Consider the following 27,301-nt stretch of genomic DNA (forward strand, 5'->3'; position numbering starts at 1 on the left):
TCCCGCCTCCTTTCCCCAGTCTCACTAGAGTTTAATTCCCTCCCCCCAGTTTTGTTAAATAAAGAGAGTTTGTGTTCATGAAAATACATGTATTTTATTTGACATCAGAAAGGGGGGTTAGGGAGGGGTAAGTGGAAGGACGCAAGGAAGGAATGAGGCACAAGCCCCCAGTAGGGCAGACCAAGGAGGCTCTTAGTGCTCGTCAGGGTGGAAGCTCTCCCACAGGGCCTCCTGGATACTGACAGCTCCCCGATGGACCTCCCGGATGGCAGCCTGCAGAAAGTGCAGCCAGGCTCGCAGCAACGTGTCCAAGAGAAGCACTAGAGTGCCCGGGGCAGCTCTGGATCCATGTTGCAGAGTGCTGTGGAGTACCGAGTGAGGGCAACCAGAGCACACAGAGACAAAATGTTTTGCTGTCCCTCAGCGAGGTAGGGAAGCAAGCAGGGAAAGCTGAGAACCGGCTGTCCGGGGGGGGGGGGGGGGGAGGGTCCCTTTAAGCACAGGCCTCAGATAGCCTCAGGCAGCAGCCATACAAAGTAACTCCTGACCTGATGCCCTGCCAGACCTGGTTCCGGCTGGTCTTAAATGTGATTCAGCATCCACTCAGTGTGGACGCGCTATTTCGAAATTGCAAAACTCTATTTTGAAATGTATTTTGTATGTAGACGCGTTATTTCAAAATAACACTGTAGTGTAGACATACCCTTAGAGACTGACAAAAAATGTAGATGGCATCATGATCTTTCGTGGGTACAACCCACTTCTTCAGATGAAGGAAAAGAGAGAAATCCTGGTAATTTGCAGGTGTATTTACTGTCTCATTGCGATGGGCAGAAAATGGCAAAGATGCTATGATGCACAGTGCAATTTTAAAAAGGACACTTAACATACAAATCACATTTTAAACAGTAGTCTTCTTGCCTATTTTACGGAGATCTCCTGTTAAAACTGAAGTAGATGTTTTAAATTTAATGTGTTTTTCATATCTGTAATGTCTTTAGTTTTTGCAATTCACTCATCCTGGACACTGGAAATAAATTGATCAATTCTGCTTTCCTTATATATAGAAAGCTGGTAGGCCTCAATGCTCCACTCCTTTAACATGCAGGGATGAGAATGAAATTTAGCATAAACCAGAAATGCAGCACAGAAGTAGAAACAGCAGCAGATGCTTGGGATGCTCTCATTCACCAAGGAAGTGCACAGAAATAGAAAGGCACTTTGTTTTGCCAGGGCCTGTTCTGGGTGCCAGGTGAAAGAGTTGGGAAGCTGTAGAATTGAGGGCTTGGTAGATTTCTAGTGCACATTTTCTCAAAAGGTAATGCTCATTCAAGCAACAGTAACTCCCTTTTTGCATCTTTTTCCTATTTTGAAGGGGGGGAATAGGCATGGATATGCACAGCCAATGTCATGAAAGCTAGGGTAGAAACTATACTGCCAGAGATTTTTCTACCAGGGCTCTGAAAAAAAATGTTACTTGAATTTAGCAAGATTTTTCTAGTGTGTTTGGTTGAATAGCATTGAATTCATTCAACCTTACATTAGGAAATCTACTCTGAAGTGACATGTCACCATTTCTTAAAATAGCTAAGCAAGATCTCACATTTGCTGGTGAAAAGCTTTTAAGAAGAAGATTATTAACACAACAGTGAGCAGAGAATTAAGCTAGCAACTCTTATTAGCATTAGCAGCTGTGTGCTAAATTACACAAATGCTATGTTAAAAAGAGAGGGTTACTCACCTTGTACAGTAACTGAGGTTCTTCGAGATGGTTGTCCCTGTGGATGCTTCTCCTTAAGTGTCTTGAGTGCCTCTGAGCGCCTAGTCAGAGATTTTTGGTAGCTGTGCTCTCCGGTGTGCTGCACACACGAAGCAGTTGGCACGTGTAGTACCTCTACTATGCATGTGCAGCAACCTTCAGTTCCTTCTCTGCTCCAGAAGGAAAACGCGGCCCACTGAAGCAGATGGGAGGAAGGGAGAGTGGTGGAGCACCCACAGGGATAACCATCTTGAAGAACCTCAGTTACTGCACAAGGTAAGTAATCCTCTCTTCTTCTTCTTCGAGTATCCCTGTGGGTACTTTACCTTAGGTGACTATGAGCCGTACCCGTGAAGGGGGTGGGTGCTTTGATTAGGTGTTATGTTGTACCATTTGGAGGACAGTGTGACCAAAATGAGTACTCCTAGAGGGGTGACTGTCCAGGGTGTAATGTCTTATGAATGTGTGGGCAGAGGACCACGTGGCCGCCCTACAAATGACCACAAGGTGAATGCCAAGCATGTAGGCCATGGTAGTCGAGGTAGCCCTAGTTGAGTGGGCCTTGATTTGAAAAGGAGGTGACTGTCTGTTAGTAGTGTAAGCTAAGCTAATGCATTCCACTATTCACCAAGATATCCTCTGAGAGGAGATCAGCATGCCTAGTGATCTCTATGCGGTGGAGACGAACAGTTTATTTGTTTTGCAAAATTGTTTAATTCTGTCCAAGTAGAAGGAAATTGCACGTCTTGTGTCAAGCGTGCGTAATACAGCCTCCCTGGCACTGGTGTGAGGTTTTGGGGAAAAGACAGATAAGTTTATGGGCTTGTTACAGTGGAAGCATGAGGAAACTTTTGGGAGGAACTTCGGGTGGGGACAGAGAACTACTTTATCCTTATGAAATATGGTGAACGTAGGGTCTGACATGAGAGCGCCAATTTCACTAACTCCTGGCTGATGTCAATGCTATGAGCTGGGCGACTTTCATGGAGATATGGAGCATGGAACATATTGCCAGAGGTTCGAATGGTTTCGTAACGCGAGCCTATAAAATCAGGTTCAGGTCCCAGGTTGGAGTGGGAGGCCTGTGAGGCGGGTAAATATTCTGTATGCCTCTCAAAAATCGTTTGGTCGTAGGGTGAGCAAAAACTGATTTACTGTCGATAGGTTGGTAAAGAGCTGTTATGGTGGTGAGATGAACCTTAAGAGAGCTGAGAGAGAGTCCTGACTCTTTCAACTCTAGCATGTATTGCAGAATGATGCTGAGAGAAACTGTGGTTGGTTCCAAGTTTCTGCGTTCCATCCATGTCGCGAACCTGTGCTATTTGTAAAAGGTAGGATTTTCTGATTGATGTTCTGTGACTGTTGAGTAAGATTTGTTGTAATTGTTCTGAGCATGTTGTCTTTAGAGAGGTGAGCTATTGAGGAACCAAGCATGAAAATGGATTGACTGGAGGTGGGGATGGTGCAGGTCCTCTTCTCCTGGGTTAGGAGATGAGGAAGAAGTGGGAGACACCATGGTTGTTTCATGGACATTTGAGTGAGGTAAGTGTACCAAGTCTGTCTCTGCCAGTCCGGGGCGATATGGATCATTGTGAGTAATTCCAATCTTATTTTGTTGACCACTCGGAGTATGAGGGAGATGGGTGAGTAAGCATATAAGAGTGTTGCGTTCCATCAAATTGCAAACGCGACCCCCAAGGAGTGCTTGCCATTGCCAGCATGTGAATAGTAATGTGGACACTTCTTGTTGGCATTGGTTGCAAACAAGTCCACATCGGGAAATCCCCAGAACATGAAAAGGCGATGTATGATCGATGGATCCATTTCCCATTCATGGTCAGATTTGAAGTTCCTGCTGAGGCTGTCGGCTATAAGATTGTCTTTGCCCATGAGGTATGAAGCCTGTAAGTATGTGTCGTGTGCTATGCACCACGTCCAAAGGCAGACAGCTTCCTTCCATAATGGGAAAGATCTGGCACCCCCTTGTCTGTTGATGTAAAATGTCATTGCTTGATTGTCCGTGAAAATCTGAACCGTACAATTCTGTATTTGATGTAGGAAGTGTTGACATGCATAGAATACTGCCCTGAGCTCCAGAACATTTATGAGTAAGCTAGATTCCTGGCTTGACCATTGCCCTTGGGTAGTTAGGTAGCCTAGATGAGCTTCCCACCCAGGAAAGGATGCACCTGTCATAACTGTCATGAACGGGGTATGTTTGCAAAAAGGGACACCAGCACACATATTTTTCGTCTGTCCACCAGTGGAGGGAACGCCCGATGCTGGTTGGGACGGACACCTGTTTGGTGATTGAGTTGTACCATGGTTGTCTACTGTCCGGAGCCAATGCTGCACTGATCGCGTGTGCAACCTGGCATGCAACACCACTGAGGTGGCTGCAGCCATGTGACCCAATAGTTGTAGACAAGTTCTCACCATCACATTTGGAGTGTTCTATATTATCATTATGAGATCCCTGATGGTGTGAAATCTGTTGAGGGGTAAGGTGGCTATAGCCCTCACGCAATCAAAGTGGACTCCAATGAATTCCATCGCTTGTGATGGTTGGAGTTTGCATTTGGCAAGATTTATCTGTAATTCCAGAGTGTGAAAAAGGGATTTGGTGAGGGAGACTGCCTTCTGTGTATCCGAGCTTGTGGTTGCTCTTATGAGGCAGTCGTCCAGATATGGGACTACGGAGACCCTTTGTCTGCGTAGTTGAGCAGCAATCACTGCTATTATCTTTGAGAAAACTCTTGGGGCTGTAGTAAGTCCGAAGGGGAGGACTGTGTACTAGTAATGCTTTTTGGCGACTGTAAACCTGAGGTATTTGCAATGTGCTGGATGGATGGAAAGATGAAAATAAGCATCCTGAAAGTTGAGAGTCAATCACCAATCATCATTGTTCAGAGATTATTGTGGCTAGGGTGACCATTTTGAATCGTTGCAATCATGTGTGTTTGTTTAGTCTCCTGAGATTGAGAATAGGTCTCCATCCCCCTGACTTCTTTTCAATCAAGAAATAGTGGAAGCAGAATCCCTTTCCCTTGTATTGTCATGGTACCTGTTCCACTGCCCTGAGATGGAATAGATGTTCAATTTCTTGTAGGAGGATGGCCTCGTGAGATGGGTCCCTGAAGAGAGACAGGGAAGGTGGGTGGGCGGGAGGGTAGAGGAGAAGGGGATACAGTACCCGTTCTTTATAATGTCCAGGACTCATGTGTCAGTCGTGATGGTCGACCATTGTTGAAAGAAAGGTGCTAGACGTTGCCAGAATAGGTGAAAAAGTTGCAGTTGCCTTGAACAAGGAGGTTTTACTGGACTCTTGACATAAGGCTCAAAATATTTTCTTCGAGGTAGTCAGTTGGGAGGTGGAGGGTTGGTCTGAGGTTTGTCTCCTCCTCATCTGTCACCTCCTTCTATTGTCGAACTGTCTCTGAGGTTGGGAGAATGATGTTGGGAGAATGATGTTGGTCTATATACCTTTGAGTAAAATTTCTGCCCTTTTTTCGCATTACTGCAGGAACGAGGATACCCAGCATTTTCAAGGTAGTATGAGAGTCCTTGAGAGAATGAAGGGAGGTGTCTGTTGTGTCAGTGAAGAGTTTTGACCCCGAAAGGGAAGGTCTTGGCTGTAGCCTAGACCTCACATGGGAAACTGGAGAGATGTAACCAAGACAATCTCCTCATCACCACAGTGGTTGCTAGTGACCTGGAGGTGGTATCAGAGGAGTCTAAAGCAGCTTGAAGGGCCATGTGTGCTATCAATGTGACCTCATTTATGTTGGCCCTGAATGGCTCTCTTTTGTGATCGGGTAACGCCTCGATAAATTGTGCCATATTTTTTAAAAAGTGGTGCACATACGTGGTAGGCATCGCTGTATAGTTAGAGATGCATAATTACAGGGAAGTGGAGGAGTATGCCTTCCTTCCCATTCGGTTAAGGCATTTCCATTCTCTCTCATATGGCATGGCCCTCGTGGCAGCTTCTTTAGTTCACAACATCTATCATGAAGGAATATGGGATGGAATGAGTGAATGCACCCTAGGGTGCAACATAATGTTTTCGGTCTGACCTCTTGCAGACAGGTGGTATGGTAGCTGAGGTCTGCCAGAGGACTTTATCTGGATCCATGAGAGCTGGGTCCATATGGAGGGCCAGCTTACCTGCAGGGGAGGCATGTAAGATATTAGTTAGTTTGTATTGAGCCTCAGGGAGGCTAACCAGTGAAACTTCTAGGGTGTCCGCTACCCTTCTGTACAGTTCCTGAAAGGATCTGAAATCGTCCCCCACTGCTGGAGGGAGAGCATAAGGGTATCATCAGGAGAAGAAGAGGAAATACGCATGGGTGGATGAGAAGAAACTGTGGACTCATCATCAGTTGGGGGGGGTCCATGTCCTCTTGATAAGGGGAGGTGTCCATTGATGGTATGGAGCCCGTGCTCGGTGGCGGAGCTGTGGCTGTTTGAGGCTGCATGATCGGTGGCTGTTGGCTCCTATAAGGTGCCTAAGAGGCTCAATAGGGCCAATTTGGTGGCATGGGTGGGTGATGGGAGCCACTGAGGCATCTGCCATTGAGGCACTGGTGGCTGCATCTGTTGGCGCTGTAGTTGTTTACGTGAAGAATGCCTTAGAATATGGCTTCCACTGATTGGTTCGGCATCCTCATCGCTGGATAGAAGTGGTGCCAAGCAGGGTGGAGTGGTTAACATGAATGTGCTGGATTCAGGTGTACCGTCAGTGCTGAATAGGGGCATGGTTGGTACCGATGTAAATCTAAGCTCTTCCACTGTCATTAGCAGAGGGGCAACTGATGTAGTCGGCACTGATTGTGTGGATGACGGTAGTATCGTGGCAATTTGCGGTGCCAGTGGCGCCGAAAGTGAGGCATGCTTTTGTATTTTCAATACCGGGGGAGGCATCAGTACCGAAGGTGCGACGGGTATCCTGGTATGCTTCAATGCTGATAGTGCCTGTCCATGGTGCATGTTTGATTTGGCCTTCTTGGGTTCCGAGTCAGTAGATGTCAGTGCAGCCGGTGCCAATTTTGACTTGGGCTTACTCGGTGCCCTGTCTGATGGCCATGCCAGGTCTTTATATCCTTGGGAGCCATGTTCCAACAATGGTCCCAGTATCTCCCTATCCTAAGCTCTTGAATGGGTCAGTGCAGGGGGTATTTTAGGTGCTGACCTCCACTTTTTTGATGGGGAGCCATCTCTTCTCACCGTGTGAGATCTCTTCCTAGAAAGATCTGAGGAAGAGTATCGAGAAGACGTAGCAGACGGGCTGCTGCCTTGGGCTGCTGTGTTGGTGTAGAGTGCTCCGGGTCGGAGGCTGGTCTTACAGCTCTTTTCAGGGAGATTAACTTCAATTGTAGCTCCCTGGCTGCCTGGGAGTGGGCTGTTAATTGTTTGCAATGCTCTCAGTGCGCAGTGGCGTGTGTCTGGCCTAGGCACCGAACACACTGAGGCTACGTCTACATTGGCCCCTTTTCCGGAAGGGGCATGCTAATTTTTCCGGGGAGGGCTTTTTTCCGGAGGATCGGGCCGGATCGGGGCCAGTGTAGACGCTCTTTTCCGGCTTTTCTAAAAGCCGGAAAAAAGCGGCGGATATTTTTATTTAAATGCCGCGGGGGATATTTAAATCCCCCGCGGATTTCCCTATTACGATCTGAAAAATTAGCATGCCCTTTCCGGAAAAGGGGCCAATGTAGACGAGCCCTGAGAGTGCCTGTCGGAGATAGGAAATGAAAGCCTACAGGATAGACACAAATTAAAACATGGGGAACCCAGCATCATAGGTAAAATATTTTTAGGGTTGCGAGAAAGAACTAACCCTAAGTAATCAAAGAACTAATACATATTTTTTAGCTACAACTATCACTAACAATAAACTTGAACGATTTAAACTGGAAAATAAACAAATAACTATCCTAAGCTAACAAGGGAAAGACTAAATTGGAAAGCAGAGCAGTTCCAACTGATGCTGCTGGCAGCAAACAAAGAGCTCAAGGGATGGTTGCTGTGCATGGTAGTAGAGGCACTATGCATGCCATTTGCATTATGTGCACAGCACACCAAAGAGAAGGGCTACCAAAAACCTCTGACTAGAAGTGCAGTGGTGCCCAAGACACCTAAGGTGAAGCACCCACAGGGACACTCCTCAAAGAAGAACATATTCTTCAATTTTTCAGTCTAAACTTACTTGTGAAGATGCAAATTCAAGCTTTTGAAGACCCACAAGATAACGATTTCTCATCATGTCAACTTCTTGCCTCTTGCTATTTAGTAGAGTCTTAAAAGTAAGAATCAGTTCCAGATATGATGTTGGTGTTACATAGTTGTGTCTTCGCAGTATGCTGTAATAGCTAACAGAGAGGTCTCTCACACTTTCTTGGAAATATTTGCACATTGACACAACCCTATAGAAAAATGTACATGTTATTATGAATGAAAATGTCTCTCTATATTAATTCTGGCAGTTTTGTGTTCTACCAACTTTTTGTTTATTTCTCTTAGAATCTAAAACAATGGAGTCAAAATCTGCTGTTGGTTACTCCAATGTAAATCCAAAATAAGAACAGGAACACAGATATTCCTGGAACAGAGAACCCGGGAATAGGGAGGTCTAGTTGCAGAACAGGAGTGCAGCAAGGGGGACTGGCGCCTCCACCAGGAACCCTATGTCGGGAGGAGGGGGGGAAGTGGGCAAGGGGCAGGAAGTGCAGCAGGGAATTCTGGGCCCAGCAGCTGGGCAGTAGCGGAAGGCTGGCAGTGGCTGTGGAGCTCCAGCCCTGGCACAGCCAGCAGCATATAAAGATCTCCGGCCCAGGAGCCACAGCCAGGCAGCAGTGAAGCCAGGCTGGAGCCCTAGCCGAGAGGGCTATGAACACAGGCTATGAGAGGAGGGACCTCCCCATGTCCAGCAAATCCCCTCATTTGGGACTGGTCAGTTCCTGAGGGTGCCAGACCAGAGAGGTCCAACTGGTACACAGAAGTCAATGAAATTATTTTGGTATTACTGAGAGCAAAATTTAGCTCATTATTTGAAATATACTAAGCTAAATTATCATATAGAGGTACTGAATATACCTCAAAGGGAGTTTGACATATAAAGCACCAATGAAAATTGGGACATAAACCCACCCTGGCCCAAACTGACTATTTGCCTAAGGTGGCCCTCTATGCAGACCCCCCTCCCCTCCCAGTCAGCTTTCACCTGCCCTTTTCCTGACTGACTCCAGCTGCACTCTCAGGCAATTCTGACTAACCAGATCTATTTCCCCTTAGTTCTAGAGCCCAGGTATCCTCTCTCAAGCCTCATCTATGGGTGAACTGACCAATCTTACAGGACTAGTGTCGCCCTGTGAAAACATCAGTGGAGGTGCACTCTTGTAACTAAGGGTATGTTAACTCTTTGAGCTGAAGCTGATGATAACATCTCCAGCTAAAACACCATATAAAGGATAACATACAGCTATGTGATTGTTCAACTGAAAATGTGGTTCTCAGCTTTAGAACCCTCTTGACAGCTAAACACGTACGCTTTTCGTATTTCATCTTCGAGTTCAACATCCTCCAAAAATTTGTTTGCAACCATTTCCAAAGCATCAGTAGGCCAGGTCTGGAACCAGTCAATGGTGCAACAATTTATCAGTGAAGGGAACATTCGTAGTCGATTCCGGAACGTATCTCCAATTGGACTCATTGCTGGAAAGAATGTATATTGTTCTTAAGTCAACCAACAGTAAAGAGACAGAAAGATTTAGAATAAGACCGAATGTTTTATATACGAACCTAAAACAATGTGTAAATTTTTCTTCACTCTTTCAATAAAGAAGTTGTACATAGCAAGTGGAGTAGCCTCAATTTTCTTCCCTTCTGTCCTTGCTGCAGCCTGCATTTTCTCAACAATGTCAGCCTTCTCATCTGCTGCAAATATATTAGGCACATCACCTGTATTTAGAAGCATGTTAACATCCTCCACAAATGACTCGTCCTTTATTTGATTGTCACAGAACAAAAATGACACATTTTTGTTACTGACGCCTGTCTGCAGCATGATTCGTTTCACATCTTCCTTCCATTCGTTGTTGCCATAGGATTTCGTGATTTCAATCTGAAAGAGCTCAAAAGCATTCATGAAGGTGGCCAACTTGGTAGCACTTTGTCGCCCACTCCCACCAATTCCCACCAAAAGCAAATGACCATTGTCCTGTTTCAGTACTCTGCATATCCTTGAGATATGCTCGATGGCAAACTTAAACATGACCAAGGACATTGGTGCCTTGCTGATATTGTTGTACTCATCAAGGTAATACTCCATCACGGTTGTCAATTGCTTTAAGTCTGTGATTTCATCATAGGCTTTTACATCACTGTCTGGTTTAAAGTAGTCTCCAAAGAAGAGGCTCCGGATATTATCATCAGTGATCTTGCCAGTAGGTGACAGATGACTCAGGACCTATGGAAAAGACAAGATTCAACAGATAATTGAGATTCTATTTTTTCCTCTAAAGAAATACTCCTCTATAGTCACATAGTAGTAGGCTCTACTGCTGTGGGTAATGCTTTTCCCCTGCTGTTCCAATGTATTATTTTACCAAAAAAAACCCAAACCATGTATACTAAAATGTCATTTTTCAGATATGCATACCTTAAAATATGGACATTCTGCTTTTACTGTCCAGCATATGACCATGTTTCCAAAAGGCCTGATAACATATCCACAGCATGTATGGACCCTTCCAAATACACACAAATCAAATAATAGCACGGCTAACTACCTCAGCCCCAGTCCTGACAGTTAATCATTCCAGGTGATCTCCTGCCCCTGGAGAGAGCACTCATTAAGTCAGGAGCCCACTTTCACAGAGTACGTTGCAGGATGAGAGCCCTAACTTCAATGCGCAACTATTGTTGGTGCATCCATGGAGACAGTTCACATTTTTTCTAATATTGCTTTGGTATATCTGAAATGTTGAATTAGTTTTGTAAGTTTGTCAGTCCCATCTCCATGTCCAAACTATTCTGTGTATAAGCCAGCATACCTTCTCAACACTCTGCTTGAAGTTATTTGATGTTGTTTCTTTTACCATCTTAAAGAACATCCCCCTGTCATCATTGTCAATTAAGCGGTCATAAAAGACTCGATACACTTCATGGATCCAAAGTCTGATTAGCTTATCCCCATCCTGTAAAAGCAGATCTAAATGAATAGATCAATATTTAAAGGGCAGAACTTGTTTCATAACAAAGTAGTCAGCTCTCCATTTGAGGCCTGATGCACCTCTCACTAAAGTCAATGGTAGTCTTTCAGTTATGAGTATACAAGCAAATGAGTCAACATTTATTAACCAAACTGGCTTCCTCACTACATAATGATTGTGTCGTATCTTTTCTGGCAATACATGCTTGGCCTCTGCTGACAAAGCACTTAGCTATTGTTTCACTGAGGGTATGTCTACACTGCAGTTTGTCCAGAAAAATAGTTATTTTTCCGGAAAAACTACACTTAAATCCACACTGCAATTGCGTTCTTTCAACAGAAAGTCGAAAGAATGCAGTGATTTTTCTGACTGTAGTAAACCTCTTTCTATAAGGAAGATGCCTTTTTGATGTTATATAGAAACTTCCACCATCAATAAATAGCAAGATACATTTTTGGAGGCCAAGCTATTCAACCTCTTTGCGCATCAGTTCCTCATCTGTAAAATGAGGATAATAATCCTTCTTTTTTCCCTTCTTCCTTTGTCTTGTCTATTTTAGATAATAAAAAGCTGAGGCCTGGACTGTCCCCTTCAGTGAATATTGCAGGGCCTAACACTATTGTAATATCTACTATATTTTTTAGAGCATTTGTGTGTCTGTCTGTGTGTCCATCCATCTGTCTGTGAGTCCATTTGTTCAAGAATTCCTCCTAAAAGGTAAGAGCTAGGACCACCAAATTTCGTATGCAGCTTCCTCTTATAACTTAAAGCTAGGTAAAGGATTGGTTGTGTCAGAACAATGGGATGTGAGTGTTTCACATGAAACAGAAAGGGAGGGATGTGAGAGCAGGGACAGTTATACTCACAAATAACCACAGGGGGGGCAGCAAGCACCCTAGCCCTGGGGAGCAGACACTGGCTGGCAGCATGGTCCCCGCCACTTGGCCTGCCCCCAGGGAGGGGCTGCCAGCCACTGTGCGGCTCCCACCACCCAGGTGTCCTCTGGGCCACCATGGCACATGGCTCTTGCTGCCTTGGGCCAGCCCCGAGGAGAATCTTGAGAGAGAGAGTAGGAAAGTGCATAGCAAAATATTCAAGTCCAATCCTGCTCCGAGTTATATGAATAGAAACCTAATCAAATTACATGGCATGTTAGCAAAGAGAATTTAGCTTTAATATTTTATTTTTTTTAAATATTTTATGAATACAGTTAAACAGCAACATACTTGTAAATGAGTGTGTGGACACAGCAGCACTCCTCTAATAACACGGGAGAAATCACGTAGATTAAAGACATAATGGGATTTTGAAGGAGTTGGAAGAAAATTCTCAACAGCCATTTTATAAATAGCCATTGTAGCTTGGATCATCATCTTGCCAAGCCTTAAAAAAAGAAAAAGAAGAGAAAGGTGAATTTAATTGTGAGCCATGCAAATGAAAGATTTAAGACAGTATGTTCTCTGTAAAATAGTCTTGGAAATGTATCACAATTACCTTGTAAATACAGCTTCAAATCCTTTGCTGAAATGCCAGTCAACGATTGAAGAGAAAATCTTGGTTAAAATGTCATCATCAAAAGCATCGATGTAAATAATATTCAAGTGTCGTGTGAAACGCCCTGTAATACACAGTGAAAGACACAGTCATATTCAGTACTGCACAATTTTCTTTTCCACCTTGCACTTACCATTTGTCTAGCAGTGATCACCATATTACTAATTAACTCAAGCTGCAAAATTTGGATCAGGATCTGGTTCTGGGTTTTGTTTCAGACACATTTCTACACACTTCAATAAAAATGACACTATCACTATTTGAGGCTGATATGAGATTATATACTGGTTATATTTTGTTTCAGTACAGTGCACAGCTCTTGGAAGAGTGTCAGTGTTTAACATGAAGGGCCTGATTCTCTTATATTAAGTCTGCTTTTATTATGCTATAAATCGGAACTTAGGTCAGATTGCATGTAGCGGCACATCACACTGGTACATCACTCAAGCTGTAATACTGATCTCCCAATAGAAGCTTTGATAAAAACAAAACAATTCAAAAAAGTAATGCCTTGTCTACAAACAGAGAAATCTGTGTTATCCGGCACTCTGTTAACTAGAAAACTTTGTTAACTGGCATTGTCCCCAGCCACAATACTGTCACATCTTCAGGCACGTAGGCCTGGCTTGGTTTACCATGATTGGCTTAACAATGTTTTATTTTAAAAATACTAATAATCTTTAACTCAGAATAGAAATGTGAGACTAACTGCCTCACACTACAAAACTACCAATATTAAAAACTTGAGTTTTACTATTATTGTCCCTTGGTTTTTCCTAGGTTGATGGAACCCTCAGATAACTGGATTTTTTAGATAGCTGGAATGCCCTAATCCCCGAGCGTGCCAGATAACACAGGTTTTACTGTATAAAAGCTTTGCTACTTTTAATTATACCTGTAGAATTAATGCAGGCCTGACAACCCAAGTTTAGAAACAGTTATACCCATATAAAAGTGCTTGTATTAGTACAATTTATTCCAGTTCTGCAAAGTGAAATAAACTATAGCAGCTCAGACTACCTTACATCAGTATAACTGCATCTTCACTATGGGTGCGTCTACACCGGGGTGGGCAATAATTTTTGAGCAGGGGCCACTTCAAACATTTTTGAAGTGGTCGTGGCTGCTCTGAAAGGGGCGGGGCCTGAGACAGAAGGGGTGGAGCCTTTAACTAGCAGGAGTTGAAAGGATTCATGCCTTTATCTATCTACCTATTGATGAAATGTTATTTTTTATATTTCTTACCTGTAATATCATTCCTTCCTCCACCAGGAGGGCCCATTGCTGAAACAAATATGACATCTGTGATATCAAGCCTGGATGTATCCTTTTTGTCATACCAGTGACCATGATCAATCCACTGTCTAAGAAGCTCAATAGGTGGCTGGGCTCCATATACCTCCTTTGCAGGCATGTTTAGGTCATCTAGAAAGAATGTTCATGTCATAAGAAACAAACCAAAGCACAGATAGCTATTGTCTCTCTCAACTTGGAAAAAGTTATCTTTCATGTTTACTGTATTTTTCTCTTTGATGAAACAACTGACTCTTATGTAATTATGTCAAGCGATGTTTGGGGTTTTTTAGTTAAAGATACTGGGGTTTTTTTTGGGGGGGGAGGTTGTTTTGTGTTCATTTATCACAAATTGCAACATAATGTACCAAAGAGCACAAATTTAAAGTGAGTGAACCATCTTAAAGATAAGCACCACTTCAGTGTATTTAAGCCTTCTAGCAGGGGACAGTCCTAATGCTGTCACAGATACTTTTAAAAAAGTAAACAGTGCATCAGTGTATGATTACCAGAACCAATGAAGCACTTAGGTTGCTTGAAGCCTGAATTTACATGAAATAAAGACACAAAAACAAAATAAGAACAATAACTAGGAAGACACAAGTTGTCTTACCTACAAATATTACAGCTTTTTTCCCCACAGGAGGTCCAAATAGTCCCTTTCTTCTTCTGTCCAGCTTTGACATAATAATATCCTGGGTTTGGTTAGCTGAAGTTCTTGCAGAGAAGTTGATGCAGTTAGGGACATATTTAAGCTTTGGAAGTTTCAGAAGAAAGCTGTTGGTAATAGCAGATTTTCCTGTGCCAGTGGGGCCCACAAACAGCAAGGGGATATCATGTTTCACATATGTTTTTAGAAAAAAAGATTGCCTGGCTGTTTCCATTGTTGGAATTATAAGATCAGACACCTGAAAAAATCAAATATAATGTGGAAAACAAATACCTAACACTCTAATCAATACTCTATAATGAGCAGCAGGAAGCTGCAGTGAAAGAGGGAATGCCCAGAGTGATTAGGTTCTAGCAGAAAATCCTGGGAGTTAGAACATCAGACTGTAGTCAGGCAGGTCCCAAGTGGCCTGTCAAAGCAGAAAAAGTGCCAGGCAGGAAGGCCTGAGAGAAGGAAGAGAAACTTTGATTTGTATGGGCTTTTGGATGGAAAGAGAAGAAACTGCATGTGGTGTGACCTTAGGCAGGGGAGACGTGGGAGATAGCTAGCTTCGTTACAATAGGGAGTATTATTAGCTCAATTTTACAGATGGGGAAACCAAAGCACAGAGAGATTAAGTTCATAACTTGCCAGCAAAATGTGGATGCTTCTGTCCTAGATTGTTCTTCAATGTGCAAGCTACTTGGAGCCCCTATGTTGCTGCCCCCACCCCCATTCTAAGGAAGTGGTAAGTCAATTCATGGTAAATGATGAGTAATTCATATTTTAATACACTAGGTCACAGCCTGAGCACCCAAAAACATACACGAAAAATCAGAGGCCTCTTGGCTAACTGATTTTCCCAAAGTCACATGGATTCTGTAGCAAAGCCAGAAATTGAGCCCAGATCTTTCATCAGAAGAGCATTCTTATGTTCAGTATTTACCTTTTGTACTGAGATTTAAAAGTAGGTCTTATAGCAGAACCTACTATAAGGAGAAGGGGGGGGAGGAATAGCTCAGTGGTTTGGGCATTGGCCTGCTAAACCCAGGGTTGTGAGTTCAATCCTTGCAGAGGCCATTTGGGGCAAAAATCAGGGATGGTACTTGGTCCTGCTGTGAAGGCAGGGGACTGGACTCAATGACCTTTCAAGGTCCCTTCCAGTTCTAGGAGATAGAATAGAATAATGGAGATTGCCTAACCAAGGTTTAAGTGGGCAAGAGCCCATATAACTTAAGACCATATAGCAGAAAGAAGTCATATATAAATCAGAGCTACTAAATATAATTGACTTGTAGCTCTGTCATTTCACAACACCATTTTCATCATTAAGTTATTTTCTATAATGAAAAAAATTAATGTTAACCTTTGCACCAGTAGGGATATTTTGCTCCTCTCTAGTGATGTAATCAGTCCATATGTTCCATTGCCCACTGGCTTGCTTGTGAAAATAAAAGTCAAACACACTCCCTGTTAAATGAAACACAGAATATAGGAATACTGATTAAATAGTCAGTCAAAATAATGTCATGTTACTTAGCATATTTCTCCTCTAGTCCTTTCTACTAGAAAAGTAGAAATGATCAGGTGAAAGAATGTTCCTGATTTGTCAGTTCTTCACATGGCCTGTGTGATGATGAATGTCTCCTAAAGAACACTGAATATACTTTGCTCCCATTGAGCCTCCTAATCGGGAAGGTATCAGCTGCAACCTAATAGTCTTCACTGTTTAGGTGCAATCTGGGGAACATGCTATTCTTGTTTACAGCAACAATAATAGAGCTCCACTGTGTCTACCCTTCAGGCCTGGCTGCATAATCTCTGTAGCAAAGGACAAGCGCCAGACACCCCAGTCTGCCCTACAATGCTAGACAAGATTTGGCAGTGTCTGTAAAGCAAAACTAAAACCAATGCAAATACAGTTATGTAGCAACACCTTTTTCCGGAAAGACATTGTTTTTGGTGAGCTTCACACTTTTGGGGCGTAGGTTCTCATCATCCATTCCCATTAGCAAGTTGCGGTAAAACAAATCAAATTTCTTTCTGCTGTCTGCATTGATGGTTCCACCGATTGTCCAAACCAAGGCAAAAAGGAAAAGCCCTTGTAGCCATAGGATGATCTGCTGACTAGACATGGTTTCACCCTCTTCTTCACCCGATTTTCTTATTTCGTCTAAAAATGCATTCAAATCTTGGTTAATGGTCAAAAATTGCAATTCAAAATCTGCTTTCATAAAAAAAAAAAAAATCACTCTAAGTCAGATCCTCAGGATTGGCTTCAGTAGAAATATATCCATTTTTACCAGGTGAGAATCTGGCCCTGTTTTGATGGTGCAATATATTGTGTTTAATTAAAAATGAATGAGTAGGAAATATTTAAAGGAGTTCTAAATATTTCATTAGGATGCTAGCAAACAGTATGCCAAACATCTGGGGCCATGCCCACAAGGCTTTACTCAGGCATGTAAAACATGTTGAGATCCTGAGATGAGAGGCTATAAAAGGTGCAAAGGACTGTTGTTATTACTAGATCAGTGAAAAAGACCCATGGCATATAATCTAAATCCCAAAGCACTTGCTTCATTCTAAATGAAGTCCTCTACCATTTACTTGTCTCTAGTGGCCTGGTTTTTCTATTGCTATGACATATCAGGGAAAAAAAGCATTAAAAGATACTGACCGAGCAGACAGGTATAGAGTTTCGTCAAGCTATTTAACAGGTGGATACTAGATGTCTGTACTGTGACTTTGCAATGAAGGCGAACAAATTCCAAGCAGGGCTGGACGAGCCACATAAACATGTCATCAATCTGCAAACAGAAGAGGAAACAGTTTTAAAACAGTGTAGGAGTGCATTATTTTCCTTTATTTATTTGATTTTTGCTGTTCAATAAAAGTGGATCCTTAAGGCATCAGTAATTTTGTCTGGACTGGTGATGGGGGCAATTGTGGAGTGGATAAGGCACTAGGGGAGCTGCCAAAGAGCTACAGAACCTGCTTAACAATGGAAAAGAAGCTGCTTCTGCCACAGGCAAATAGTTTAGAATAGGAAGTTTGTTCTCATATTAATCCAGACAGCAGAAGGACCTCTCCACCATGGGGAGCTGTTACTCCACAGGAACTAAATATAGGAAGACCACATTTCATTGAGGTTTACAGGATAATCTAAGTGAGTAAATCCAAGGTCTAGTAAGCAGACAGCGGAAGGAACAAAGACCAGGGTTCCATGACTGGGGGCACTGCAGGTCTCATCCCATTGTGTAATGCCTCCTAGAGCTTGTATACTGGAGATCATGACTACTGCCAGGAGCGAGGCAGCATCACTTTCGCTCAATAGCAGTGGTGGGCAACCTGCAGCATGAGGGCCACATGTGGCCCATGGGGATTCTCTGGTTCCCATCCACGTAATTATTTTCCTAACAGTATTACTAAACTGACATGCACTTAAAGCAATGGCACACGAAGTGAGGTGCGTTCTGATTACACACAATATTGACTATGGGAGTAATGCTCTCTCTATGCATCAAAGTGCTGCTGGTTCAATCAGTATGCCCTGAAAATTGTAGGTACGCATGCGCAGTTAACAAAATTACGCTATCCCAGGAGACCGTCTTGATTATGATCATCTTGCAGCCCACTGAGATGGAAGGCCACTCGTGTAACCCATTCGTTAGCCTAGGTTGTCCATCACTGCTCTATGGCAACTCAGCTCTACTGACTTATGCACAGTGCAAGAAGTCAGTCCAACCCAGGGGTGGGCAAAAGGACCTCCGCGGGCCAGATCCGGCCCACCAAGTGGGTTACTCCGGTCTGCAGAGGCCCTGCCACTCCCCCGCCCCCGGGCCAATTAGTGGCTGAGGGCAGGGGAGCACACGAAGCTTCCTCCTGCTCTGCCAGGAACACACAGCGCTTTGAAACACCATGTGCTGCTTGCGGGGTGGGAGGAGATGTCACACGCTCCCCCGCCCCCAAACCCTGATTAGCTTGGGGGGGGGGGGGGGAGTTGTGTGAAGTTTCCTCCGCCCTCCCCCTGCTCTGCAAGGAGCACGCGGCACTTCAAAGTGCCATATGCTTGTGCAGGGAGGGGACAGGGCAAAGGATGCTTCACGCAGCTCCCCCATCCCCAGGTCCTGCTTGGCCTGGGGGTGAGGGGTGAGCATGAAGCCTCCTCCTGCCCTGTGAGGAGCGCGGAAGTGCTGTGTGCTCCTGGCGGGGGGGGGTAGGATGGAAGGAGGCTTCCTGTGCTGCCCCGCCCCAAAGTCTTGATTGGCCTGGGGGTACGGGAGTGTGTGAAGCCTCTTCTTGCCCTGCCAGGGTCATAGGTGCCTAGTGGGGAGGGGGGCAAAGGGGCTCTCCCTCCTGACCAATCATGGTCTGGGGATGGGGTAGCCCAGAAGCATCCTGGCTCCGCCCCTTCCAGTTTAGGCCCTGCCCCTTCCAGGGCAGCCTGGGGCCACTTGAAAATGTTTTGAAATGGCCTCCGGCCAAAAATTATTGCCCACCCCGGTCCAACCTCTCCCCTGCTACTATATTGGCCTTTTCCAAGGATATTTCAGATAGTTTATCAAGGGAGGGAGCTTGCTTCTTAACAACATCAGGCAGCATTCCCCCATCCCTAAGGATTTTTCTGAATTTTGTCCCAACTCCTGATTGCTCTTCCAATGAACAATGGAGAAGGGGGCTGGCAGATCACTGTAGCTTCATCCAACACAGAAAAAAAATGTGTTTGGCCTTCTAATTCTTGATCCTACCCCCACTGAACTCAATGGGAATTTTGACTTATTGCTTAGAGAACATTCAGAACTTTTTCTTGCAAACCCACACTCCATTTGCAACTGAACTGCACTACCTAAACATGAGTACCACTGATTTATTTGCAGAGGTACTGACAGCCACACCAGGCCCCTGGGCAAAGTAGGGAGTGTGTGCTCCCAGAAGGGATGGCACCTTAGGTAGAAGGGGCATGTCCAGGGGCAGCCAGACCTTAGCGCCGCCTGGAGCACACCAAGCCAGACCCCTTAAAGCCACCCAGAGCATGTTGTGCAGCACTCCAGTGGTGATTTAAAGGGTGTGGGGCTCCAGACACCACCACTGCCATATTAGCAACTGTGGCAGCCAGGAGCCTTGGGCCCTTTAAAATCACTGGGCCCCAGAGTGATTGCCCCCTTTTCTGCCCTCCTCCTCCATTGGCAGGCCTGTTCATTTGAGTTGTCCTTCACAATAAGAACCACTCTAATGAGTAAGGGTTTGCAAAAGCAGATGATGATAAGAATGTTAGTGATGTATGCATTTCTCAAACTAGGTTCTGATTGCCCCAAACAGGGGAAGGTCTGTTAGTGAAGTCTCACACATCACTACACCCCACATAATAATGTATACAATTTTCAAAAGAGCCTAAGAGACTTAGAAGCCCATTGAGATTCAGGGTATGTCTTCACTGAGGTCGGAGGTGTGACTGCAGCATATGTAGACATACCCAAACTACCAGCTTTGTTCTGCTGCAATGAAGCCATGTCAGAATGATGTGAGCAAAGACTGTACAAACCCACTTGGATGCGTGGCCACATGTACGTGGCCAGCTAGCTTGTGCTGCTACCACTGATTCACTGGCATAGTTATTCAAGCTAGAGCAAAGCTAGAGCAGTTATGTGTATATGTGCTGCAGTCAGACTGCAGTGCAGACATACATTTTGGGTGTGTCTAAACTACATGGCTCTGTCGATGGAGCCATGCAGAGGAGGCTGATTGGCAGAGGGAAATGAAGCCGCGATTTAAATAATCACAGCTTCATTTAAATTTAAATGGCTGCCACGCTCTGCTGACCAGCTGATGATCAGCTGTTTGTCGGCAGATCGGAGCAGTCTGGACGCGTCACGGTCGACAAGGAAGCCTTTGTTGACCGGCGCAAGTAAACCTGGTTTTAAGAGGCATACCTGCGCGGTCGACAGAGCCATGTAGTTTAGACACACCCACAATGTCCTGAATCACTGAAATGTTTTACCCAGTGTGTCTACCTGGAAGGCAACAGGACATAGTAGGGCATACTGGGCAGATTACTTTTAAAGTAAAAGTTCTAAGGGTAATATATATATATATAAAAAGTTTCACACCAGTTCTCTGTGCTCCTTTTGCAGATTTGGGGGCAGTGTGTTCATGTAGGAATCTTTCAGAGGCTTCCAACCTAACTGATTAGGATCCATGTAGATCATACCACACCTGGAAAAAATAAGTAGTTTTGGTGCAGTAAGCTATCTGATGCACCAGGTATATGCACTGCATGAGGCAATTCGGATTCTGGGTGGGTTACTGTTACCTGCTGACAGTTGCTGGAGATGCCTCCTCCAAGTCGGCTGGTTCAAAGATTAAACTCATTTTGGAACTCATCTGGATTATTTCCCCGCTCATTAAACACAGCTGGAAGGCAAACATGGCATACACATGGCTTAATCATATCATAGCTGAACATTCAATTATAGCAGTGCTGGTCATAAAAATCACTGAACAGCCATCCCGCTTAGTATCAGTTCTTATAATTCATTCATATTCCCATAGTATGTTATATTTATAGAAGTCTGTCTCAGCGAGCTCTTCATTTGTTATTGCCAAGTCTTGCAGACTTGGAGAAAAGAGAAAATGAAGCATTAGCCAGTTCTTTATATAAACACAACAAAAAGCAATCCTTTTCTTTTAGCAGTTTAAGCTTGGTTTATTCACAGAATAATAATCACAATTTTCAATAAGAAAGATGAATTCATATATGTCAATTTACTTAAAAGGATCAAATCACTACCTGCAATAACCAACAAACTGCAATTAATTGCATGCATTCATATGCTAAAATAACAGGCAAAAAAAGCTGGCTACCTTCTTATTATCATCTAGCACAGTGTTCATGTTTTCTATCCAAACTGCATCCACTGGTCCATCAAATATAATCCACTTTCTGTCTTCTGAGGTTGAAGATGCTTGTTGTCTGAAGGTGTTTGCAAGGATTCCATCTGTCCATTCATGGCTCACAGGGTCAAAGCACCCATACAGCTGTCCCATTGTAATAGCTTTGGGATTAATAATTCTGTACTCAACAGCAAATTCATCCATGGAATTTGCTAGTTAGGAATTAAAAATACATTACATTGATTAGCTTAATAGAAGGCAAAAGTTCTTTAACTGAAGATTAGAAATGGAACATCCCTGATAGAATCCCAGTGTAGCCAAGCAAGACTAAAAGACCTTACACGTGGAAGCTACCTAGGAGTAAGTAAAGACCTCCTTTACTTATACATAGAGTTTATTGCTGCACAAGGCAGGTCTAGGGTGTTGTGTGCAAAAAACACAAGATAAAATAAAGAACAGAAGTACAAAGGAACCTGATCCTGCATTCCTAACAGTGTCACAGAATCTCTCCCAGGGAGTAGACCTGTTGAATAAAAACGTTCAATTTTTGCAGTCATTTTCTAGAGAAGTACCATACATTAAGAAATTTGTTTGATGTGATTACTGTTGCTAGTTTTGCATGACTATTGTGCACAAATATATTGCTTAAAAATATGTAACTGACTTGATTGCATAATCGTGATCAGTTTAACAATATTTCTGACAATCTAATTTTCCAATCTAATTCCTGCATATCCAAATTCTCTTCTATCCTACAACCCATTAACAGCACAATTAGCAACCTGAATTCATCTTTGTACATCAAACTAATTAATCATGGAATTAATTTTTATGAGAAATCTTTGGCAGGGTTTTTATTTTTACCTCTGTACAAATCACCAAGGGCTGCAGCTAGCACTTTGTAAGCACAAGTCTTTCCACCCAAAGCATCTCCAACAATCATGAATCCATGGCGCACCAGCATCATTTCATAAATCTATAGTGAGGACATGAGTTTTATAATTAAATATATTAAAGTATTGAATATGCTGTGTATGCAACTACATATTTATTTCCCTTGCACTCTACACTGTGTGAAGGAAAAGATCTAACTACACATACTGACATTCCTGCCCTTAAGAATTCCAAGATCAAATTCAGTTAAGTCCAAAACAGTGTAATTTACACTTCCTGCCTCTTCAGAATGCAAATTGCACCAATTTAGCCTTTGTCTTCATTAGAAATTTGCAACAGACTTAGCTAAACTAGTACAACTTTAAGTTTATTTCAGTTTAAGAGTACGTTTTTTCAGTTTAGCTTAAACCAATACCTAACTGATACAAGCTGCACCAAATAATTTTTACTTGTTTAACTCACTTGGCAGCAAATCAGGAAAGACAGCTAATGAAAGGGTGCAAGTGAGGCACATGTGAGTGCTGGTAATAACAATACCCACATTTCAACACACCTTCAAGGACAGTTAGTATAAGGGAGTTGCTCACGTAATGCAGTAACAAATGTTCTTCGAGATGTGTGTTCCCGTGGGTGCTCCACTCTGGGTGAAGGGTCACCACTGCCTTGCAAAGCAGTTTTCCCCTGTTGAGTCGCACATGCCCAGGAGGCGTCTCAAGCCCTTCCCGCATTCTGCAGTGCGCGGCTCAACCACCTCCCTTTCAGTTCCTCATCTTCACCCAAGTAATTTAGACTCCAAGCAGAGAGGAGGAAGGGTGGGTTGTGAAGCACCCACAGGGACACATATCTCGAAGAACATTTGTTACTGCACTAGGTGAGTAACTCCCTTTTTTCCCTTCGAGTAGTGCCCCCGTGGGTGCTCCACTCTAGGTACTAAAAAAGCAGTATTCAACATATGGCTGGAGGGAGCCGGAGTCAGTGTTTAGCGGCGGTAGAGAGCACTGCTGTTACAACTGCTGAGTCATCTTTTAAGTTGTGGTAGGATAGAATAATGTCTGGCAAAGGTATGGTCTGAAGACCATGTTGCTGCCCAGTAAATGTCTCTTAAGGGAACATTGTTCAAAAAGGCTGTAGAAGCAGCTGTAGCTCGAGTGGAATGCGCTCATGGTGGGCATTGTAGTGGTTTATTGCCCAGGGTGTGACACTTGATTATGCATGTCGAGATCCATTTTGAGATTCGTTGTGATGATATGGGTGTTCCTTTGGAACGCTCGGCGATGAAGATAAAAAGTCTTTCGGATTTACAAAATGGTTTTGTTCTTTCCAGGAAGAAGGCCAGAGCCCTCCGAATGTCCAGAGTATGCAGGCTGGCGTCCTTCTGTGAAGCGTGCAGTTTTGGGGAAAAGGTAGGTAGTACGATCGGTTCATTGACATAGAATTCTGTACAGACCTTTGGCAGGAATGTCAGGTGAGGTCTAAGTATGACTCTGTCCTTCATGAAAACTGTGTAGGGGGTTCTGCCATTAATGCCCCGAGTTCACTCACCCTCCTGACCGATGTGACAGCTAACAGGAAACAGACTTTCATAAAAAGGGGAGTGGTACCGTAGCCAGTGGCTCGAAAGGAGGTCTGGTGAGGTGGTCCAGAACAAGGTTTAGGTCCCATAAGGGCCTTATAGGGCGGGTATACATTGTGGAGTCCCTTAAGGAATCTTTTAGTGATAGGATGGGCAAATATGGAGAAGCCATCCACTGAGGTATGGAATGCTGCTATTGCGGAAAGATGGACTCTTAAAGAAGAGATTGACAGTCCTGATACTTTAAGGTCTAGAATGTAGTCCAGGATGGTATTTAGTGGGGCGACACGGGGTTCTACTTTGGTCCGCTGGCACCAGTGGGAGAATTGTGACCATTTTTGCAGGTAAGTTTTGAGTGGATTGTCTCCTACTATGGAGGAGGATGTCCTTCACTTGCTGAGAACAGTGATTTTCTATCTCCGAGAACCAGAGAGAAGCCATGCCTGAAGATGTAGGGTATGGAGTTGTGGGTATAGTATTCTGCCATTGTCCTGAGACAGCAGATCTACATGGTGTGGTAGTGGATAAGGAGGCTGAACCGCTAGCCTGTGCATGTATGGGTACTAAGTTTGGTGGGACCATGATGGAGAAATCAGGATGACTAGGGCTCTGTCTCTGCAGATTTTGCGTAGTATTCTTGGGATGAGTGGTATGGGGGGGAAGGCATAGTGTAGGGGGGCTGTCCATTTGATTAGAAAGGCATCCCCCAGAGAATGTTTGCCAAGTCCCACACGTGAGCAGAATTGGGGGCACTTAGTATTCTGTGTAGAGCAAAGAGGTCTATAGATGGCCATCCCCATTGCTGGAAGATTGAGTTTGTGACCGCCATGTGTAACTCCCACTCGTAGTCCAAGGTGAAGTTGCAGGTGAGGGAATCCGCTTTGGTGTTGTTCACCCCGGGCAGGTAGGATGCTATCAGGGTGACATGGTTGTGGATCTATGAGTTCCACAGGCGGATAGCTTCCGCTCAGAGGGAGTGGGAGCGGGCTCCGCCCTGTCTGTTTATGTAGAACATTGTGCAGATGTTGTCTGTTAGAATGCAGCCTGTCTGATTGGCGATGTCAGAGGCAAAGTGTGCACAGGCATTCCTTACTGCGCTGAATTCGAGGAGGTTGATGTGTAGTAGTGTCTCGGATGGGGACCACCTTCTCTGAACCCCTTGATCATCCATATGTGCTCCCCAGACGAGGAGAGAAGAATCCGTGGTAATCTGTATAGTGGGTTCGATTTGTTGGAATGGAACCCTTGCCAGAAGGTTGCTCGGTATCGTCCACCATCGTAGGGATGCAAAAACGTTTGGTACAATGGTCACCCTCTTGTTCCGGGGGTGTCGTGACGGGATTTAAACGGTTGCTATCCAAAATTGGAAACATCAAAAGTGTAGGCAAGTAAGATGGACAACATAGGTGGTAGAAGCCATGTGTCCCATTAGTCAGAGACAGGTAAGTACTGTGGTGGTGGGAGTTGTAAACATCACGCTTATAATTTCTTGTATAGTTATGAAATGTTGTTGAGGTAGGTATGCTCGAGCTGTGATTGAGTCCAGGTGTGCACCAATAAGCTGTATATCTTGAACTGGGTGCAACGTTGATTTGTTTTCGTTGACTAGAAGGCCTAGACGATTGAGGAGGGATGTGGTCGTACTTATCATGGAGGTGGTTTCGTCCAGTGTCGAGCCCTTTATAAGACAATCGTCTAGGTAGGGGAATATGATGACATTCTGTCATCTGAGGTATGCAGCCATGACTGCTAGTACCTTCGAAAATACTCTCGGAGCTGATGAGAGGCCGAAGGGGAGAACATTGTATTGGAAGTGTTCTGGGCCGAGCGTAAAACATAGATAGTGTCTGTGGGCAGGATGGATAGTTACATGGAAATATGCATTTTGCAGGTTGAGGGCTGTGAACCAGTCCCCTTGATCTAGCACAGGAATGATCATTGTAAGTGTGACCATCTTGAAACGTTGTTTCTTGAGAAACTTGTTCAGTTTGCGGAGGTCTAATATAGGCCTCCAACCCTGTTTTTTTCCCCTCGGTCAAGAAATAATTCAAGTAAAACCCTTTCCTGTGGAAGTCTTCTGGTACCCTTTCTATGGCTCTGATTGAAAGGAGTCGATTGTTTTAGTAGAGACTTGTTAAAGTGGTCTCTGAAAAGGTATGGGGTAGGGGGAAGGGTAGGTGTGGGAAGTGGTAATGGGATGGTGTAGCCTACTCGAATTATGTCTAGAACCCAGAGGTCCAATGTTATAGATTCCCATTGTGGAAGGAACGGCCGTAAACAGTGGGTAAAAAGGTGGCCATGTTGTGTTGTTGCTAGATCATGAGGGAGGTCTTGCAGACCCTTGACCACATCTTCAAATTTGCTGCTTGGAGGATTGAGCAGTTGGTGGGTGGCCCTGATTAGGGCGCCTCCTCTGAGGTCATTGTCTTGGCCTAGTGTCTTCATAGGGCCTCTGTGGACTAAGGACCGGCATCTATATGGGTCCCATTGATCCCAGGGCCCCTAATGTGGTGGGTAAGGTGGCAGTGGGTAAGGCCAGTAGGGGTGCCATGGGTGCTTTGTTGTGGTCCAGCCCTAAAGTAGTAGGAGCGAGACCTCCTTGGCGATGTGTGCCGCGAAGAATATGTCATGTGCTGGTCATTGTCAGGTAAGGGAGCATCTTGAAAGGAAACTGGAGATATAGACCTGGGCGGGAATGTCTTGCCAAGGATCTCCCAGGTGAGTAGTCAGTGGGAGGTAGGCATGAATGCTGCTGCCTGCTGTGAGTGTCAGACGCTGCCTGAGGCTGTTCTGTAGCAGCCTCATGAGGATGTTTCTCACTGTCTGTTGCTGGTACTGGTGGTGGTGTGGAGATCTGGGGTGCAGCTGTAGCTGGTGCCAGCTGAGATGTAGGGGATTTCTTGTGCTGCGGTGACAAGACTTTGAGGGGCACCGCCACTTTAAGTGGTGCCAGAGTTTTCAGCAGTGCCGGGGCTTGAAGTGGCGCCATGGTTTGAAGCAGCACCGCGGTTTGAAGCGGTGCCGGCTTTTCTTGCCGCCCCGGGTGCTTGGAGCATTTCTGGGATGGCTCGGAGGCAGCGCGCACCGTTAGCGGTGTGGAATGCGAGGATCTTCCTGCTGCTTTATTAGCAGAGGTCCTCAGACTTTCATGCACCTCTCCCCGGCTTTTCAAGGAGGAGGAAGGTGGGAGAGAGCATGAAGGTGAGGCTCTCTGCCTTGTTACGGTTTTGGGTGGTGGTGGGAGGGGCGGGGGGTTCATGCTGCAGTTCCCCATGTTGCTTTGTAGGCTGTACAGCCTTTTCAAACAAAATCATCCTCAGGCGGAGCTCTCTATCCTGCCTAGCTCTCGCCAGGAGGGAGGCACAGTGTGTGCAGCTGTGGGGTGAGAGAGTTTCCCCCAAGCAACGAATACATTTTGCATGGCTGTCAGAAGCCAGCATAGGCTTGCAGCACTGCTTTCACTTTTTAAAGCATGA

The 27,301-nt window shown here is 44.5% G+C and overlaps 1 protein-coding gene and 1 long non-coding RNA gene across 5 annotated transcripts in view; one reads left to right on the top strand and one right to left on the bottom strand.

The window, feature by feature from the left end:
- The window catches only part of DNAH3 (dynein axonemal heavy chain 3), a 165,512-nt gene that overhangs the window by 17,991 nt on the left and 120,220 nt on the right, over positions 1-27,301 (bottom strand). For 2 of the 3 annotated variants that reach the window (XM_075899422.1, XM_075899421.1), the window contains exons 36-50: positions 22,223-22,334; positions 21,329-21,570; positions 20,778-20,878; positions 20,575-20,680; positions 17,145-17,274; positions 16,401-16,637; positions 15,831-15,934; positions 14,429-14,723; positions 13,768-13,947; positions 12,463-12,586; positions 12,195-12,351; positions 10,810-10,953; positions 9,557-10,223; positions 9,304-9,469; positions 7,965-8,181 (exon numbers count right to left, since the gene is read on the bottom strand). In XM_075899422.1, coding sequence (XP_075755537.1) covers positions 7,965-8,181; positions 9,304-9,469; positions 9,557-10,223; positions 10,810-10,953; positions 12,195-12,351; positions 12,463-12,586; positions 13,768-13,947; positions 14,429-14,723; positions 15,831-15,934; positions 16,401-16,637; positions 17,145-17,274; positions 20,575-20,680; positions 20,778-20,878; positions 21,329-21,570; positions 22,223-22,334 — 2,982 coding nt within the window. The remainder of the gene's footprint in view (positions 1-7,964; positions 8,182-9,303; positions 9,470-9,556; positions 10,224-10,809; positions 10,954-12,194; positions 12,352-12,462; positions 12,587-13,767; positions 13,948-14,428; positions 14,724-15,830; positions 15,935-16,400; positions 16,638-17,144; positions 17,275-20,574; positions 20,681-20,777; positions 20,879-21,328; positions 21,571-22,222; positions 22,335-27,301) is intronic. The other variant, XM_075899423.1, reaches the window with a different exon arrangement.
- LOC112545815 (uncharacterized) overlaps positions 14,718-27,301 on the top strand; it is a 37,364-nt gene continuing 24,780 nt past the window's right edge. Inside the window, exons 1-2 of one of the 2 annotated variants that reach the window (XR_003089351.2) lie at positions 14,718-15,212; positions 23,577-23,655. This is a non-coding gene — a long non-coding RNA (uncharacterized LOC112545815). Of the gene's footprint in view, positions 15,213-21,438; positions 23,124-23,576; positions 23,656-27,301 lie in introns of those variants that run through there. The other variant, XR_012896156.1, reaches the window with a different exon arrangement.

This window comes from Pelodiscus sinensis, chromosome 16 (genome assembly GCF_049634645.1).
Source record: "Pelodiscus sinensis isolate JC-2024 chromosome 16, ASM4963464v1, whole genome shotgun sequence".
NCBI classification, from domain to species: domain Eukaryota; kingdom Metazoa; phylum Chordata; order Testudines; family Trionychidae; genus Pelodiscus; species Pelodiscus sinensis.